This window comes from Lissotriton vulgaris, chromosome 9, assembly GCF_964263255.1.
Source record: "Lissotriton vulgaris chromosome 9, aLisVul1.2, whole genome shotgun sequence".
NCBI lineage: Eukaryota > Metazoa > Chordata > Amphibia > Caudata > Salamandridae > Lissotriton > Lissotriton vulgaris.
This window is the reverse complement of record NC_141697.1, coordinates 615,867,132-615,887,913: the sequence shown is the minus strand read 5'-3', so window position 1 is coordinate 615,887,913 and position 20,782 is coordinate 615,867,132. Positions and strand designations below refer to the sequence as shown.

At 49.2% G+C, this 20,782-nt stretch overlaps 1 protein-coding gene across 1 annotated transcript in view; it reads left to right on the top strand.

Moving 5' to 3' along the window:
* Nucleotides 1-20,782, top strand: part of LOC147691962 (uncharacterized) — a 262,624-nt gene that overhangs the window by 225,568 nt on the left and 16,274 nt on the right. Inside the window, exon 5 of the mRNA XM_086938248.1 lies at nucleotides 4,414-4,530. Within this exon, the coding sequence (XP_086794374.1) occupies nucleotides 4,414-4,530 (117 nt within the window). The remainder of the gene's footprint in view (nucleotides 1-4,413; nucleotides 4,531-20,782) is intronic.

Genomic DNA, 20,782 nt, shown 5'->3' with positions numbered 1-20,782 from the left:
AGTGGTTAATAATAAATAGAAAACATACCTATCCGCCAGCCGGGTCCCGTGTTTTCTCGGCTCCTGCTCTCCTGCCGCTACAGGAAGCAGGCAGCCTCCCTCCACTCCCCTAAGCCAATCACAATGCTGCAATGGCAGCATTGTGATTGGTGGGGCCGCCGCCCAGCCAGGGGCTTACGGGGAGGCCATGTTGTCCATGCAGGCTGCATTAAGAAAGTGCAGACTGCACATGACTGGTTTGGGCGGCACCAAACAGTCATTGCGCCCTCAGGTGTGGGCACACCACTCCTCCCCTGCTCGCATAGCAGCCCCACCCACCCTGCAACTAAGCATAAAATGGTAATTATGGGAAGTTATTACCATTTTATGTTTCTGCTTCTCGCATCCTAGCGGAGGAGCCGCCCCTGATGTTAAGTACTGCATCACCTCTAAGGCCAGTCAGAAACTGCCTATACTTGTCAGATGGATTTCTGGAGCGGTATCAAGTTAGGAGCAACCTTCAGGAAGATGCTATAGGCAGTGTGCACCAATTTATTAGAAGGACGGATTGGGGATGTCGAGTTTTTCAACAGCGTCTCAAGTGATCCGCCGACCAGCATGTCCAACTTCTAGGAGACTGCGTCTGGACAGCCAGTGTGCAGGCCACTGGAGGTGTGTCACTAAATAAGGATGTTCGAAGTTTGGAGCCCTCTGCCTTCTTTCTCTGTGGGGAGTTGCAAAGTGAATAATGTGACTGAGCTGTCTATTTTTCCAGATTAGATCTCTTAGCATGGCGTCTATGGTGCAAAGGGCCTCTTTGGCACAGAGATAAGAAAGTTTGGAAGTGATAAAGTAAATCTTTGCAAAATGACCATTTTAGCTAATGCGACGCAGCCCTGCACTGTCAGTAGTAGACAGCGCCAGAATGTAAACTGCGCCTGAAGAGCACGTACAGTCCTCATTAGTTTTTCATCGAGTAAGTCCCTGATGGTATGGTAGAAGTTGATACCAAGATAACGGAAGGTGGCAGCACTCCATGTCACCAAACGGTCTTCCACAATTATGTTTTGTATGGGGCTCCCGGGGTGTAGGGAGAACAGGCTCAATTTCATCCAGTTCACTCCCAATACCCACACCAGTTTGAACATGTGCAGGACTTGCTCGTCCATGTCCACTCCTGCAAAGATGTTCTTAAAGTAAATTAATACATATCAGTGTAACGGGACACAACATGTTCACCGCCGCCAAGTGGTATATGCCTTATTCCCATCCCCTTTGGTGCAGGATGGCAGCCAGGAGCTCGATTTTCACAGCGAAAAGGGGCAGGTTAGAGTGCTGGGTGCCCCTTCCAATGAGAAGGGGTTCGGAGATTAGCTTGCCGAATCTAACCCTCGCTGTTGGCTTTGTGTACAGACATTTGATTAATCACAACCTCCTGCGGCCCAACCTCAGCTTGCAAAGGGCAGCAAACATGCAGTCCTGGTAAGGCATATCAAAAGCTTTCTCTAGGTCCAGCACTAGGCAAGCTGAGTGGGGCCATCGAGGCGGGGCCTCTTCTATGAGTCTGCCGAAGAGGGTTGTGGGCCTGCCCGTTATAAACCGTTTTGGTCCGGGTGGACGAACTCAGGCATTAACATCCATTAATCGTAGTTGTAGGACCTTGCTCAGTGTTTTATGGTCGCTACCAAGAATAGCCAGTGGTCTCTATAGGAGGTAATTTCCAGCAGATTAAAACCCAGAGGGACTAACCATGGAGGAGGTTAGCTCCCCCGCCTTGAGTGCCGTATCGCATGGCTACCTTTACTGTAACGTTTCATACTAAACATATCAAACATAGTCTTTATCATTGGCTTGCTGCAATTAAACAACAGATTCCTGCTGCACTGAGCATAACCATTCTCATAATGCAAAAAGTGTAATGCAATCATTCTTTTTCTGTCGAGGCACACAACTTATGGTTAATCAAATGCTGTACTCGGGGGATCCGCATGTGCGGAGATAATGTCCATATCTCCAAAGTACTTCTGAAAGCTCATTTTCTGTTCATTACAATCTCTATCTCTGATCTCTATTTTCGCCCACCTAATTTAGATGGGCGGACATACAAGTCAATTTTTACTGTCCATCACTGCCAGGAAAACCTTGGAGGTAAGGAACAGCGAAAACTATCTAATGCCCCCCTCGCCATGAGGGATCCCATAGTGAGGTGGGCATATTTTTTATTTTCAAGAAGAAAATCCTGCTTTGTGATTTTCTATTTGAAAGTAAACAAAATATAAGGTTGACAGGCGGCTCCTTCTTGTTCATGGAGACATCCATCAAACGTAAATAAGCATTGACCGGAACCAACGTCAACGTGGTTCTGCTAATGCTTTCGAAATGACCGCCAGCATGTTGGTCTTTTTTAAATATGGAGCACAGAATACCCTCAGCCTGGCGGACCTTAAGTCCTCCGCCAGGCGGATGAAGAATACTCCTGCCAAAACTTAAATCAAGCCCATAGCCCTTCAGTTATGTAAATACCAGGGTTTAAAACCTAATGATTAATAGTAATGGCAATTGCACATGTACGTTAGGCTCCACCTGTGACATTACTCATGTTTTATTAGACTGTAGGAGGACCCTTGATATACGTATGGAGATTTTAGGCCCGTTATTAAAAAATTACAGGATTACGAATAGGAAGCAATCTGCAGAGATCCTGGTGGGGATGGGAAACCTGGATATAGCCTGCGCCTTGGGGAAATACATGATTCGAGTTAGGGAGTTCCTCCAGAATACAGAGTTATAGGCGTATGTTATCGAGACTGTACTCTAATGTATGTATTGTGTTTGGAAGGCCTAGTCAGGTATGTTTTCTCTTGTGTTTTTAACATCTCAGGAGGATACTGTTAGAAATAATGTGTCTGGGTTATCCTCCGGGAAAAGACTGAATGGCAATTTTATAAATGTTAATTTGTGTTTTTATAAAGTTTTATAAATGTATATTGTATACTTTTATGGTTGTAATAACTCAAATAAAGTTTTAATGACTGACTGACTGACCATAGCCCTTCAGTTATGTCACTAGTACTGTCAGCATGATAGAAGGAACGTGTTCTGCAGCACAGTTGATAGATTCTCATTATGTTTCCAGTCCAGCGAGAAGCTGAAGCTTGCTGATGGCAGGGAAAATGGGCTTGAGCTTGACGAGCTGCTGGTTCTTGTTCTCTTTCAAAGAACGCTTGGAGATTTTTTTTTAAATACCAGATAAACTCAGGCCACTAACTTAAGAAAGGTTCAGGTGATTTGGAGTTTGAACGAGTAAGTTCACCCTTTAATAGAAATATTTTTCATGTTTTTGTTTAAAAAAAGGAACTCACAAATGTTTCCATGACCTTTGAGTAGGAATCATTCCTTTTGTCAAAATTCTTAACGCTCATTATCGAACATAAAGGTGGAACCATTGGTTCAGTGTTCGGGTTGCTTTCATAAGATTCGGGGTGTGCTAACATCAAGATTCGCAGCATTGACCCTGACTGTTGTACTGCTTGTATACAACCTGACTAGGAGCTCACAAAACATTGTTGTAGCGATTCTCCGGAGAAGACAAGGTTGCTATGAAAGCGTATCTCTTTGTTATAAGTGAACTGTACGGATCTGGTGCCTGGCTGACAATTAGAGAATATGGGAGCTATTTAGATGCTGGCAGGTGTTCCCTGTTTCATAAACCCAAGCTCTGCCCGTCCGCTTACGGCATTGCAGAAAGAATATTGCTTACATCAGTATTTCCCTAGAGCTTGCGAGCTATGAGGTTCGTCGGTAACACTCTTAATAATGACCTACGTTACGTTTGGTTCAACATTAACCTTACTTGATTATTTGATCGTGTTTTACTGTATCCAAATTCCCAGCCCATAACCAACTTTTAGATTAGGCCTTGACGTCTTGACCTCACATTGCAAGAGAGGTAAGTAAGATCCAAATAGGAGCCTTTTGCACTTTTGAGCATTGCAGTGGGAGTAGGGGACCTCGGTAAATGCTAGTTACACACTTATAAACTGCCCAGCACCCAATAACTGCCACAGGTCCCTGAGATAAGGGCAGTCTATTAGAGGGCTTTATTGCCAAAGTAAACGTACGTTAGGTTCATAGTGTTTGGAACAGCCGCCGCCCGTGCAGGTAAGAGCAGAGGGGCCGAGTGTGTGGGAAGATTTCCACATACGACCACGAGGGGAAATTAATTATTTATTTCATTTTCCCTCATTGTCGTCTGACATATTGTCGCCCCCCCCACCCGGCGCCACCGCTCTTACCTGCACAGACACTTTATATGGCAGTTGATGTCTGGAACTTGTATCTCTGTTTATTTGGACATTAGCATTGATTTGCAGACGTACAAGGTACCTTGATATATAACGTAGTTATTATACAAAGCTTCTTTCTTCTCGACAGATACATCCAGCAAAACCTAAACCATTTGTGGACTCGCCGAAAAATGCAAAAAAAATCGAGGGCCGCAAGCTGTTGGTGGCTAGCACTGGATATGATAAAGAATTAAAACTAACAAAGGTAAGATGTGATGAACCTACATCTCACTCTTCAGTAAAGGAAAAGAAACAGAGAATATGATCGGATGCACATGAAATATGAGATCTTGTGCTGTAGCTGCCATTTTCCTGTAGATTTAAGACACTAGCTGCTTGGAACAAATGGCTGCCCAAATCATCACAATGGATAGGTTGGATCCTGGTATCAATTGTAGTAGGTATTGTTTGCTACCCCAAAATATGTTCCATTCAGCATTAAAATAAACATGATGATAATCACCTGCGCAAAGACCTTGGCAATTACGAAAAAACATGCCACACCCGTATAATTCATATATATCTCCGGGTGTACCACCTCCAGCCCTGCTTATAGGGATAGAAAATCCACCGCCCACCCCATGACCCTCATCTATACTACTATTATAAAGAGAGAACACAAACCTTTGAGCCAGGTAAACTCAAAAAGTACTGCACCAATCACTACACCCAATACACCATTTGAAAGGGGAGATGTAGCAGAAGGACATAGGCTATAGATGTGGACACCATATACATTAAAAAAGCAAAAACGCCAAAAGTGGGAAAGTAGTCCCTTGTGGGCGTTAGCGTGTCAAAGAAAAGATGTGGGCGTTTAGAGGGGTGTGTCAAACAAAAGGTTTGGCCCAAAGTACAAACAATAAACATATGCCAAACGATTTCACTGATTTCACTGTGCAAGGCACACACTTCACCACACACTTCAATGTGCATAGTGCAAATGCGATTTCAATGATTACACTGTGCAAGGCACACACTTAACTGTGCCTCCTGCGCATTTGCAAAGGGCCGCCTATCACTCGCCTCGACATTCGCGCATTCGTCGGCGTTACCCTTCAAACATTAACGCCTTCGTGGGATGACATCCAAAAAGGGGCACGCCTTCTATAATAATACAGTGCCACAGGGGGCAGGCTTACAAAAAGGGCTGCCTATCATTCTCGTAGCTTTGCACAGCCCACCAATCACGACACACAATGATTAACACCCACACGAGTTGCGATACAAAAATATAACAAATGTTTAACCTTTTGACAAACGACAACGTTGTCACAGGGGGGGGGACGTAAACAAATAGGCGCCCATTTCTTAGACAAGAAAGCCAATCGACGGAACATGAACAAGACTTTACTCACAAGGCTTCGAATAATTACGTATGCTGCGGACAAAATTTAAAACTCACACAAACACTTTCGAATTTCAAACACTCTGCGTTATCAGTGGAACACTGCCAGTACTTGCGCCGATAAAAACAAAAAAAAAAACATTAGTAAAGGGATCGAAAACGTAAACAAAGAAAGCCCCTTTCACAAACAAGCAATTTCAGGCCAAAACATCTGAGCGACCACTGTGACACTTGCTGCACTTGCGGCCCAAATTACAACATTTGGGAAACAACAACATTTGCACACAATGGGAACACTCTCAACAAGGACAGCAAAACAAAATTAGGTGTGGCTCAATGAAAACCTGCGGATGAATTAAACAGACATTACTACGCAAACAAAAAGTAAAGGCAACACTGAACATCGGCCATCCCCGGACAACGTCGGGACGGGCTGCTAGTCTTTCATATGGCGGTAACCGGTGAACGAGGAACTGCATCTCGTTATCGTAGTAGATTAAAATCTGTAAATCAAAGTAGAAAAAGAACATTGACACTGTTAAGTAGTGAGTTTATTAGCTGGTTATCGATGGCAATTTTTCATAGTTCGGATGAGGGTGATTGCTCAATGAAATGCAGGTCACTCTTTAATTTTCAATTTCAATTCCCTGAACAAAATAATATTTTAAGATTGCTACAGAAGCAGAATTGGAAAACACATGTTGGTTAGAGTCTTCAGTCACATATCCCATTAAATCTATTGGGTATTTTCACTATGGGGTTTTTATAAATACAATAGCAGAGTGAACCTTCGAGGCATGAAGATGCCAAAAAGACAATCCATGTGCCTGTAACAATAACATATCATTGGTGTCGTCATAAAACATATATCATTTATCCGCCAGTAAGATTAATTCATCATTATATGTGAGAAATTGTATCATAAAGATTTCTGATTTAACAACAGCTATTTCTTTCCATAATGGCAAGAAAGTTTTCAGTTTGTATATTAATAGACAGATAGATTGTTAGGCTCCTTACTATTAAAAATTGACAAATTATTTACACGAAATAGAGCCAAAAGAGGAAAGAAACAGTACAGATAGTTAAAATTGACTACCCTGTTAGGTAGAGATAGCAATTGAAGCCAATTAGGCAGACAGAAGAAAAACGTTAAGATCACAACTATGCTGTCACCTATACACCAATTTACTGGTCAATTCATCACATCTCGGAACTTGACAAGTAGGAGACCACCATTTCTAATACGAAAGTTAGTTTTAGTCCTTCCAAGTATACATTTTGGATGTGACTGCCAAAATCCAACAAAGGTATACTCCTGTAGAATAATTTTGAAAGATTTACGCGGTACCATGAGGTAGTTATGCAGAAGATGAAACCTTGGCTGCATTAATATAGCTGAAAAATCTACGATGTGTGCAAACAGAAGAATTTTTCAATTCCCTACCCGTGGCCGAAGTTGACAATCTAACTGAGGGTAGCCCTTCTGAGTTCAGTAGCGATATGAAATGTAGCTTGGTTACTTTTCGAGTTTTGAATACGAAGCCTCATGTATTCCCCTATTAAAAGTGTGCTGTTAAAATCCAATATGTGTGATAGCTCTTGTTACTGCGCATATCGGAATTCTGATTTCTGCGGTCATTACCATGTCCTACGCAATTTTCCAAAGGTACGTTTCCGCAGGTGAACCCTGCCAAAATTTAAAGGCAGAAAATGCCAATTAAGGCAGACACAAGTACAATTCGGTGCATTAGTTAATCTGTGCTCCATTTTGTGTGAGGAAACTTGGAATAGAAGGTGATTACTACACCTGCTAAATATCTCACCCTACAGTGTCAGGGTGCAAGGACATCCTCATCTGGGATAACAGAGGCCTTAGTCTCTAATAGTACTGGTGAGTGTGGTTTATTGATGTCTGTAGACATAAGGCTTGGCGTCTTGTTGTGGCATTTGCAGGGTTTGAGCAAAATAATGGCGTTACTTGGTCATCTTGGTGTGTTGGTTTCTTTTGGGACAGCCTGCAGGGTCATACTGGTCTTTAGGGCAATCAGGCAGTGCCAATTAGGCAAGTCTGATAGATCAGGGTGTGGGCTGTTTTTAGGAGTTGTGGGCCTGTTTTATAGACAGGTGGGTCGGTTTTTACTGTTGATTCCCTGCTATTGCCACATTCTTAGCGATTTGCTTCGCTATTGGGGCCCACCTTTATTTTGGTGGCCAGCCAATTTGTTGTCCCAATCTGGCTCGGGTACAGCAATCTGTAGCAGTTAGTTCACGGGTTTCAGATGATTGTTGTGCAAAATCTTTCAATTTGTGTTCCAATATATTTCTGCACGTGGTGCTTGCTCGCCAGCGAGTATCATCAGTCTGCTATCTCAAATTTTGTTATTTGGTTTTCTTTTGCCTGACATTCATGTAAGAGTTATTTGTTTCATACCAAGCTCTTATATGACGTCTTGTTGGTGTTTATACTTTGCATGTGTAGTAAATATAGGTACAAAGGGTTGCTCAGGGTCTATAAAGAAATATCCTCCCTAGTGAAAACTGTAGCACCAGTGGTTGGCTCAGAGTCATGCAATCGTGTGGCTGATTTTTTCGCAGAGAAAATCTACTCCACCTTCCCTGTCTCTGCTCGATTAGGCCACGCGACCTCAGTGGAAGCAGTTTACATTCTAGAGACAGAATGTATTGATAAATTCACTGCCCCCCCAGAGACTCTAACCAAAATAATTATCAGTGTTAAGTCAGGCTCCTTCAGAGATCCCGCCTCCCCTAAGGTGCTTAGAGGGAGTATTGAGACTCTTGAGCCTTGCATCAGACATCTCTTGGACCTGTTCTTTATGTCGGGAACGGTACCAAAAAGATGGAAGAAAGCAGTTGTTCTTCCATTACCTAAGAAACCTCACATTAGTCTAGACCAACTAGATAATCTGCTTCCTATTTCCTTGCTTCTTTACTTCGCAAAAGTTGCGGAGAAGGTAGTAAATATTAAACTTACAGCGCATATCTGTAAACACAATCTCCTTCACCCCACCCAGTCCGGTTTTCGGGCACTCTATTCTACCGAAGCAGCTCTGCTATTTTCAATAAAGACCAGTAGAAAATATGTGGATGTGGTACAGACAGCGGCCTTAATTCTATTAGATTTAAGTGCAGCTTTCAATACGGTTGCCCATCAAAGCCCTGCTAGCGTGTTTGAGGAAAGGAGGTGTGTCAGGTAGTGCCCTGAGTTGGATGGAATCCTGCTTGTCTGAGCGCAGCTTTCAGGTGACACAGGGATCCCACTATTCCAAAGTCATCAAACTGAAACGGGGGTGCCTCAGGGGTCTACCCTGAGCCCGACCCTGTTCAATCTTTACGTCATGCTTTAGCTGAGATTGCAGAAAAATGTGGAATCACGGTTGTGTCCTATGCCGATGACACTCAACTGGTGGTTTCCCTTACACAGGCACAGGATACGGCAGCCTTCAATTTTATGTTGTGCCTGCAATAACTGGCATCTTGGATGGCAAATAACTGTCTGGAATTGAATGGTAACAAGACCGAGGTTCTTGTGATAGTGAAAGCTCCATCAGTGTGGTCATCGGCAGGGTGGCCCCAGACTCCAGGACCCACGCCCTGTGAACAGGCTAAGAACCTTGTGGTATGGCTGGATACCAAGCTCTCTTTTGAGCACCATACCAGGCGGGTGGTAGGCGCCTGTTTTGGAGTCCTGCAGGGCCTACGGAAACCTTCTGCAGCCAGGAAAACCATTGTGCATTCCCTGGTGACATCGCGCCTGGATTATGGGAACATACTGTACCTGGGTGCTACCGCTAAATGCTTGCAGAGATTTCAAGGTATCCGGAACGCAGCAGTTTGTTTGTTTCTTATGCTTCCGAGGAGAGCCTCTTCCGAGAAGGCGCTGCGTTCCTCCACTTGTTGCCAATTAGGGAGAGAGTTCTGTTCAAAGCCCTGTGCGTTTGCCTCCGGATTATACAAAGGACTGGCCCCTCCTACTTGTTTGATTTACTTACTCTCTACTCACCGACCCGGCAACTTAGATCGAGCGGGGCGGGTCAGGTGTGTGTTCGGACCATCAAGAGAGCAAGGATGGGTGGCCGCTCCTTTCGTTATGTGGGCAGCACAGCAGTGGAACAAACTCCCCCAGAGCCTCCGGCAGGAAGGCTCGGAGATTACTTTCCGGAAAAAAATGAAAACTTATCTTGTCCCCTCTGCATAGTCTCCCCATTTAGGATAGGGTTTTAGCTGCCAAGTGCAGATTGGACCGTAGGGCGGGGACACACTAGCCTAGTGTAACCAGGCGCTTTATAAATGTGATTATTATTCTTTGTATTATCTTTTTGGGACCGACTCCCACAATGACTATGACCAGGGTTAGGAGTTTGCTCATCCCTATACCGAGGAGAATTTGTACGAGAACTTACAGGAGGCTAGTGGGCTGGATACCTCCCAGACACAGGCAATTTCTCCACTCCCGGCCAGCCATGGAAAAATCTGCTTCCTATGCTATGACTATGTGTAGTGCGGCTGAAGTTCTTGACCTCCAGCTCCCCACCATTGAGGTAAAAACAAACGTATTGCCTGAGGTCCTGCAAAAGGGCCAGACTGCTTTTGAGCCCCTCCTCCCTTTCAGTAAGGCTCTGACTGATACCCTCTGAGGGGCTTGGGCCAAACCTTGCACTAGGCCCCGAGTTAACAGCTAAATTACCAAGCGCCAACTCCCTGTTCAAGACGAACTGGCCTTTTTTTGCAGCACTTTTCTCCAGAGAGCCTTGTGATGCAGGCCTCAATCCGCCAATTTCCCTACCACTCTCCCTGATAGGGAATCAAATCGAGTGGAGACATTTGGGAAGCGCTTCTTCTTACCAGCAATTTTGGCTCTGTGATCGATCAATGCCTCCTGTGTGTTCGGATGTTTCACTCATGCTCTCCGGGACTCAGTGGCAAAAGTCCTTCCTGGTGTACTGGAAGACCTTCACTCTGTACTTTTGCAGGCAATACAAGATGGTTGTGATGCGCTCATGCGCACACCATATTTTCCCCTCATTTCAGGCATGTCTACCAGCGTAGTTTTCTCGGTGATATGTGTCGGGGGAAAACAGCTGATTGTGCAGTGTTACCATACAATTTTTAATCATGATTCAGCTGGAACTGTATAACGTATGCCGTTAAGCTTTGTGACAACACTGCGGTTTACATTGCATTCACAAGAGAGCTTAATATTTAGTTGTGTTAGCCCGTACTGATATTTCATCACCAGCTCTTTCACATGAAGTTGAGAAGTTGAGAAGAGCCTGGGATCCTCAGTCCCTGTAGGAATATTGTGAGCTCCTACCAGAAGCAATTTAAAACTGTTTATTGATATTACATACAGTTTACTCAACCTACATCCAATGACCGGTGGACAATTCTTCAGTACTCTTATAAAAGACGTAAATCAAAGGCACAAACCAGAGAAAAATCCAAACAACAAAACCCCGCTGCCCCACTCCACCATAAGAAACAATAACGTTCCTCCCAGATAGTCGAGTGAGTATTCTGTAAAAGAGTGTATTGTGCAACTCTGTCTCTGCGTCATCACAGCGACTCGATATTAGAACCGGCACAGAATTGAGAGAGCACGACGGACTGTGAGCGTATTTGACCCCCCCCCCCCGGAGGAGATATAGAGACCTTACCCAATGATCGCCGAAAGTAATTGATAGACGGTCTAGGTACAACGATGGAAACGCATTGAATGGGAATTATTGAATCGAGCAAACTATCGGAGACACGATTCTGCCCACATTCATTGTTCTTGATTAATCATCCCAGAAGATGAGACTACAACCAACCTAGCTCCATGGTGTCCGACTTTTGAAGGGACCAGAGGTGCAATAGCACTACCCCCTCCCCCGTCCTGAAGAAGACCCGCCAGAGACCCACAACTAAGGCGTCAATAGGGTCGAAACGTCGACAAAAAATACCACAAGGACCAGCTAACCGAATCCATCATATCACAGCCAACTAATATGGCACGTTGGATTCAATAACAACTAAACCAGAGACTGGCCTCAAAATTCCCTGATTTCCCTTTCCCCCCCAACATCCTTCACTCACGTGTATATAAATCACCAATTGTTATGTCACCCAGTCACAATATTTCACAATATGTCACACTTCACCTACTTGAATTGATGCGCTGTTTATTGTAATTAATTTCTATGCATTACCACAGGGTCTCAGCGAAAAAAACAAATCATGAATGAAAAAATAATTCAATGATTAAAAACATTTACTGACCCTTCTTTTTGTTTGGATTTGCACTTAATGATTTAATCTAGATGTCATAATAAATAATATAATTAGGGGGCGTGGCTAAGCACGCAATGGCGGAGGTCGCACTAGGGTAGAGCTCCGTGCTAAGCTCCCCTTCCCTGAGCCGATTCTCTGCCAAACTACACCGCAGCCGCCTGAAACTGCAGGCAGACCCCCCCCTCCCCCTGGGACACTTCTCAGCATTCTGGCCGACTTTCAACTTGGAGCTCCGACGAGGCCGACTCCGGCCTATCCTACGGCCCTCCTGCGGGACCTGCTGCCTCCCGGCCGGCAGGGCACTCAAGAGAGGAGGCGGCTCGGGCCCAGCACACAGGCCCCGGCCGGAGATCCCCACCACGCTGACTGCAGCCCCCTGGCCGACTGCCGCCAAGCTGCAAACACCCTCCGGCAACTCCGGAACCACCTCACCTCGTTGCTGGACGCCTGCGGGGGGCCCGGACTGAGGGAGGAGTGGACGCCCGGCCCTCGCATCGCGGCCGCCACACACCCGATGCCCCGTGAGTGGCGCGGACTCGCTTGGTTTCCTGACGACGCGCCCGGGGCAGGCAAAACACGGAGGACACTACTGGCGAAGCGCTGGTGAGATGGCGGACCCGGCTGACGGGGGCTCCTCTCCGGGATGCTGAGCTGAGACCGGAGCCACCCGGTGAGTGCCTCTCGCGCCTGCCGGCGTGGCGGAACCCGCGCGGAGCAGCCACCTAGGACTTGCGTTGCGTGCCCGCTGCCTGTAGAGAAGCTGCCCGGCCCCCCCACTTGACCGCCACACCACAATCAGCGACAGCCTGGCCGGCCCCCTGTGACGGAGGCCCACAACAGCGCGCTCCGTGCCGGATTAGCCTGCGGGCCCCCCGCGGGGATAGCGGCTGCCTGGGGGACGGGAGGCACACGAGGGGCCATGACCTGGGCCTAGACCTGACGGCCGGATCTGCCCACAGCACCTGGACCCTGTGGACCCACGCTCCGCCCTGGCCCCCCGCTACACCTGGGGCGGTGCGGTGAAACCACATTGGGAGAAGGCGAAGACCTGCCTGACGGACCCTTCCCCAGCCATAACGACGACGGCCCCGGCCGGAGAGGCGACTGCTGGCCGACGGACCCCCCACCTGGCGGTGGCGTGACCCCGGAGGTGCTGCTGGAGTGACCCAGGTGGAGGAGCGAGCTGCTGGCTGGGCGATCCTGCCCATGTCCGGAGGGGTGAGGACCCGCACCGGGACTGGAGGTGCCCCGCCGAAGGGTAAAACAGACAAGTTGCTAAATAAAATGGCCGCCGACCAACTGACTGCGAGGCTGGACAGCGTGCTAGCAGCTATGGAGCGTATGGAACAGTCGCTCCAACTGACCAGAACTTCCTTAGAGTCCAAAATAGACGGTGTCGCCGTGGACCTGACCCACCTAAGGGATGACCACAGGAAACTGTCCGACCGGACCAAGACTCTGGAGGGCACGGTGAAGGAGATTGAACCCAAGGTCGCCCAGACGGACAGGCAAGTGCAAGACCTCCTGAACAGAGTGGAGTTCCTGGAGGACCGGGCCAAGGACGCAGAAGGGAGGGCGAGACGCAACAACATCAGGCTTGTGGGGGTCCCGGAAAAATGGGAAGGGAACCACCCTGCCCAGCATGTTGAAGATTGGCTCAGGACCCTGTTACCCGAAGGCACGCTATCACCCTATTTTGTAGTGGAGCGGGCACACCGAGTGCCGACGAGGCCCCACACCACCGGCGCTAACCCGAGGCCGCTGCTCTTCAGGATACTGAACTATAGGGACCGGGACACGGTGCTGCGGGAAACCAGACGCCTCGGCGAAATCCGAATAGACAATGCCACGATAATGTTCTTCCCCGACTACACTGTCCAAGTGCAACGTCAAAGGCACAACTTCATGGAGGTGAAGCGGCGACTCCGCACCGCAGGCCTTAAATATTCCCTGCTCTTCCCAGCAAAACTGAGAGTGGTAGCAGGGGACAAGACCTACTTCTTCAACACCCTGAGGAGGTCAGTGAGTGGCTGGACGAGGGCATGGACACGGCACCCAGACAGACACGTGGCGGTAAGGCGAGGCCAAGGTCACGCGGGCCACGGCGCCGCCGCAGGAACAAAGCACAGCAGTCTCAACGCCCGGAGGAGGGGTCACGACACTCTCCTCTGATGGACCAAATGCTCCAGGAACAACAGGATGCGCTCCGGAGACTCTCCCAGTTGAGTACTTCGCCATCCCAGGAAGCGGCCCTAGATGAAGGCCAACAGACAGTCCCTAGCGATGACGATGAAGCTGTATATGGGATTCCGAACTCTCAGATCTCGGTGGACCTGCCGGACGTCACACCGCAAACTGCTGACCTGTTTCATTGACTCCGTAAGAGTCATCTGTGAAGTATCTGCCATTGCGGGGGGGATGGCGGCAGGAGCTGACTGGACGCTGAGGCGCGGCTGGTGCCCGATGCTGCTGGGGACATCTTCTCCCCCCCCTGCCTGCCGATTGGACAGTGGACAGCTGGAACAGTGAGTACTGCCCCAATGGTACTGATGGACACAAGGTGTGGTGGCGGTGGGGTTGTCTTTTGGCCCGTACTCATCCTATACCACCTCTGACCGCAGGCCACGGTCAATGGGGAGCCATCCCTGCCGGGGGCCCGGAAAACCCACCATACCTCATTCTACCCTTCCTCTGTCGGGGCCGGCTTGAGCGGGGCCCCCCATGGGCCGAATGGCGCCACGTTCCGGAACACTGATATTGGCTGCCAGTTGCCTATCTCATATTGCTCAGGGAAGGATCTTGATCCCCTTTCTCGACTGAACATCTGCACTGCCGAGACTGTGCTTAGCACACGTTACCCCCTAGACTTGAAAGGTTGTCCCTCTCGATCGAGAGTATGGACGGTGGCCCGTTTCGCCACTGCCTTTTTGGTATTTTAGTGGGGTTCACCCACAGCTGGTTATTGTTGTTCTTTGTTTTTCCCCTCCCTAATGTCTTCCTGAACATTCCTGAGTGTACTGAGGGGGGTGGTTGTGGGAGAGCTGGAAAAAGGGATGCAATGGACCTTCGTGGGGCTGCTGTTCGTGAATATGGTGGGGGGGAGTTCACACTGTTAGAATGTCTGCGATAACGATATGCACCTGGAATATCAGAGGTATGCACACACCAGCACGCCGTTATCAAATATATTCCTACTTGAAAAGGCAGCAGGTGCACATTGCACTCCTGCAGGAAACACATTTGTGTGGGGCGGAGGTGGCTGCGCTGCGTCGTAGATGGAGGGGACAACTGTATGCCACAGAGTGCTCCTCGTTTTCCCGTGGAGCGCTACTGTGGGTGAAACCGGGCACCCGCTTCACAATGTTAGAAGTCCTCACAGACCCAGAGGGGAGGTACGTGTTGGTGAAGGGCCGCATGGATGGGCAACCAGTAGTTCTGGCGTCCGTTTACTCTCCGAACACGGACCGGGGGGCTTTTTGGCGCGCATTTCGGAGAAGCTGGCGCCCTGGCACGGTGTCCCCTGGATACTGGGCGGGGATTACAACACGGTGCTGGATCCCATGTTGGACCGCTCGGCCCCACCCAGGCCGGATGCAACATCTCTAGGAGCCATGAGAGCACTCACACAGTGGGCGGCACAGTGGGATTTAAAAGATGCATGGCGCGCACACAACCATAACACCAAAATATACTCTTATTACTCAGCGGCGCACGCGCTACACGTCCGCCTCGACAGGTACATGGTGTCATCAGAACTACTGCCACACATCACAGACTCTCAATACCTTGGCCGAACGCACTCGAATCATAATCCACACACGCTGCGAATGGCTTGGGAACGCCCACATCTGCCCATCCCCACATGGCGTTTACAACCTGCCCTACTGCTGGATGCCCCCCTTCTAGACTCCCTGCAGGCTTGCGTAGCACAATACTTCACAGACAATTCGGGCACAGCGTCCTCCCCACGGGTCGAATGGGACGCCTTCAAGGTGGTGATAGGGGGACACTGTCTGGGCACGCAGGGGTGTATGCAGAAAACACTAGAAGCTGATCTACGCAGGGTGGAGGCGGACCTGCTCCGCCGGGAGCAGGAAGTGGTGGCTGGGACGGGTGACCAATTAAACGAGGCCCGAGCGGAACATGCGGCATTACTGGAACGACTGAGACACATCAATTATGCGGCCCACTCTGCGCGCGTACACCAACACAGCGACAAGCCCGGGAGGTTGCTGGCCTGGCTAGTCAGGCAAGAGAACCGCACGGAGCCGGTGTCCGCCATCCGAACAGTCAAAGGAGAGATAGTGTACACACAGAGTAAGATACACCAAGCCTTTGTGAGACACTACCAGGCCCTGTATAAGTCCCAGTTGAGGGTCTCCTCGGCGTCCATTGCAGATTACCTTGCAGATATACAACTGCCTTCCCTTACGAGCGCGCAACAGGGGGACCTGGGAACACCATTCACCCAGGAGGAAATGCAAGAGGCTATTTTTGCCCTATCCAATGGCAAATCCCCTGGCCCGGATGGCTTACCTGCCGAATTTTTTAAAGCATGTTCAGACACACTGATCCCGGAGTTGCTCAAGGTTTATAACGCCGCGATCGAGGACTCGGCGCTCCCGGACACGCTTCATGAAGCCAGTCTGGTCTCGCTTTTGAAGCCCGGCAGGGATGAAACATGCATGGGGTCCTATTAGCCATGTTGAACACTGACTATAACATTTTCACCTCCTTGCTGGCCCAACGCTTAGGCTTAGAGGTCCCAAAATTAGTACATGATGACCAGAATGGTTTTATGCCAGCAAGGAGCACTTCCCGTAACATACGCCGCCTCTTCCAAGTTCAGGAAGCCGCCACGTTGCATTGGCCAAGATCGGGGTGTCTAGTTTTAGACCTTGAGAAGGCTTTTGACTCCGTGGAGTGGCCCTATCTGGGGGCGGTGCTGGACAGATTTGGCGTGGGCGATGCTTTCGGGGACATGGTCGGACTACTTTACCAGCGGCCCAGTGTCCGAGTGAGGACGGGCAGGCTGCTCTCAGAGGCGGTGCGGGTACGCAGAGGCACCCGTCAGGGCTGCCCCCTGTCACCCCTTCTCTTCTCCCTGGCCATTGAGCCCCTGGCGGCACTGTTGCGGGACAGGGGAGCAGGATGGGGGATCCCGCTGGCTGACGGGATACACACAGTTTCACTTTACGCGGACGACCTGCTGCTGTATGTGCGGGACCTTACCGCAGTACCGGGCGCACTGTCAGACATTTTCCCAGACATTCGAAGAAGTATCGGGTCTTAAGGTCAATTGGACTAAGTCCGGAGTGTATTCGTTCAATCCGGACCTGGGGAATGTGATGTGCACTTCGGAGGCGCTCGACTCACATGGTATCCCACCACTTTTAAGTACCTCGGAATGTATATATACAGGGACACGCAAAACATACTGGAGGGCAACCTGGTGCGCGCTATCTCCTCGTTGCGGGCCCAGATGGCCTTCTGGAAGACTCTGCCACTGAATGTGCCCAGCAGGATCGCACTATCTAAAATGATAGCTCTGCCCAGGCTTCTATATCACTTTGCAAACATCCCACTGTATGTCCCCACTAAGATATTCCGGGACCTGGAATCAATGCTCCGCAGCCTGATCTGGAACGCCGGGCGCCCCCGCGTGGCCCTGGCGAAACTGTACTCCCCGACTGCTGAGGGAGGGCTGGCAGTCCCTAATATGGAGCTGTACTACCTGGCCGCGCAGCTGCAATGAGTGACACACTGGCTTAGTGGCTCGCATCTTGACGACACGGCTACTGCTGACTACCAATGGACCCACACGCAGGTCTGCGCCTTGTTTCATCCCCTGACCAAGGGACCCCGCCCTCTACCCCTGCACGTGGCTATGGCCCGTAAATGCTTCATCCGTAGCCTAAAACTGACCCAGGCGGTCAGCCATATGCCCCTGCACTCCCCCTGATGGGCACCCCCCGGAGGGGTGGAACGGTGACACCACCTATTCTGGAGAGCTGGACTGCGGCTGCGGTGGAGACCATGGGCGACCTCTATGCGGATGGGGCCATGCTCCCATTTGCGGAACTGTCGGAGAGCACGGGTCTGCCGGCGGGGCAATTCCTGCTCCACGCGTCTATACTGTGGGCATACACGGAGTCCTGGGGAGATATCCAGGATGAGCCACCGATTCACCACCTAATGCAGTACCTGCATGTCATGGGCAATGGCTCCCACATCATTCGCTGGCTGGTGCAGGCCCTCCTCATGCACACACAAAGACCCACACAATCGATTAGAGACAAATGGGCGGCCCACCGAGGGAGGGATTAGACGGATAAGGAATGGAACTTGGTTCTGGCCAGCCCCGTGAATATCCCACGTAACTCCCGCTTCCGGACCATTCAGCTATACATACTGCACCAGGCATATTTATCACCAGACAGAATCAAAAGATACTTCATGACCAACACTGCCGCCTGTCCCAGATGTGTTGCCGCACATGTGGGAGGCTTGTATACTTGGGCTGTACAAAAGAACCAAACTCAATAAGACACAAGCTAGGTTCTGGGATCTAGGCCTCATCACAGCCAAATGGCTGCTCACCAAACACTGGAAACGGAGAGAACCGCCAATCCCCAAATACTGGTATGCATCCTTCACCAACTGGGCTAGAGCAGAAAGCACGGCACTACACCGGGAGAAGATGGCGGGCTTAAGGCAGTTCCCGATAGCACAACTCTGGGACGACATCCTGAGGTCCTTCCAGGGGGAGGGCGCGGCCAGAGGGCTCACATAGAGACCGCTACAAATGAGATAGCACTGCTGGGGTAACAGTGGCGAAGACAAGGACGCAGGTTGTATCCCCCCCTCACGACACCCGCCCGCCGGGAGCGATGGAGATGTGGCGCCTGCGGCCTGTAGGAAGCCCGCCTCCCCCCCCGGAAGCCCTGAGCAGCGGCTGCACCATACGTCCGACATGCTGGCTGTGGGCACGGACGGCCACCCACACGAAGACTCACTAATCCACGACGGACTGAAACATACTTCCGGCTCCTCTCTGTGGCATCGCCCCCGCAGGTACACTCTCCCCTCCCGCTCCCCATCCCACACATATCCCCATGTTTATTGTTTCGGACTCTTGTTTCCCAAATATAGCCATGACTTCCTTACACGCCACACCCGGAAGATGTACCTGGACACATGTCCGGCCACGGGACCGGACGCGGGTGGCGTCTCCCAAAAACACAGCATGGCTATACCATTCATCCGTCAGGCGCATCACACACTCCGTCGACAGCCCGTGGGGCCCTACCGCTCTCAATGGCTGTCGTACACCACGACAAAGGCAGAGTGCGCACATGCACTGCTAACCCCTACTCCATTGCCGCGCCCCCAAGGACTGACGCTCCGTTCTGTGGGTTTCAGTGTCGTGGATGCCGGAAAGATACGCGATAGCACAGCTAAAGATTGGGACACACCGATGAGAACTGATCTGTATTGTTTGCAGAGTTAAACTGTTTACTTATAAAAAAAATTAAAAAATAAGACGTCACTTGCAGACATAACTGAATAATGAGCACACGTGATACGAAAAATGTAATTAAAGTCTCACTCACTGAGGGTACAATCAATGGAACGGTGCACCTTTCTCTATGCTCCCTTACCCTCACGATACATCGTAATGTTGCAGCCGGCCCACAGGGTTGTAGGCTTCGCTATATGTACTGCTCTATTGAATACTAATAAACGTCTTACAAAAAAAAAAATAATAATAATAATAATAATAAATAATATAATTATGTCTCAATACATGTTGAAAGATATGTGCAGGCTTTGAAGCAATCAGTTTCATACCCGACAGAACCATTGTTGATATCAATATTGTATTGCCCAGGTTCTGAGGGATACTGGGTTACCCCATAAGAAGTTTATATATATTGGGTGTGCGGCTGGATGGACTGTAGGACTGTAGTGGCTGATTGTGTGAGTTATAGCAATTGTGGCAGGTGAGTTGCCTCCATTTCTGTAACTGAAAAGTAATACATGGCCCCAATGTCCTCTCAAATTGCACTTACCTCTCCTCTAAGCTAGCAGAGATTCTCTCCATTCCTAGGAGGTCCCACAGCCTATGGAGCCATGCATCTCACTCTGATCGGAGTATGGTGCATGGGCCTGTGTCCTTTCCCTGCAGTGCTATTATTATCTTTTTGGGTGCGCATAAGGCTTGTGTGATGGCCTTCCGCCGTGGAGAGTCCGGAGGGTATGTGAGTGCGTTGGAAAGGCCTATGAGGGTGTAGGCTAGTGATAGAGGGATGTTAGTGATGAATATCTCATTGATGTTGTGTGGAAAGTCTTTGTAGTAGCGTTGTAGGTTGGGGCAGTGCCACAGAAGGTATGTAAGTACCTGTCAACCCACACCTCCAGCATGCAGAGGAATTATTAGATGACCAGGAGTGTACTGTGCGTTCCAACTCTGCCTCCCACTTCTTTTGTGCTGAAATCCATGGTAAGGCAATGGCTTTCTAGAGAATTTTATAAATATTCAAGACTAGGTGTGTGTCATTCGATTTAATAAGCTACGTTTCAAAGGGTCTCAAGGGGCAGTAGGCGTGTAGTTTGACAAATGGATGCGTCACCCAGTGTCATATTTGCAGATAGTACACTCCTTCCGTTTATGCTATACCATAGTTCTCTTTTAATTGGTTGAAAGACTGTACCCCATCCTGGTCATAACAATTGGCACTTTGCTTACAATGCGCTAGCTGCCAAGTCATGTACTTGTTACCCCTGTTTGCTGGGAATAATTTGGGGTTGCGGATCA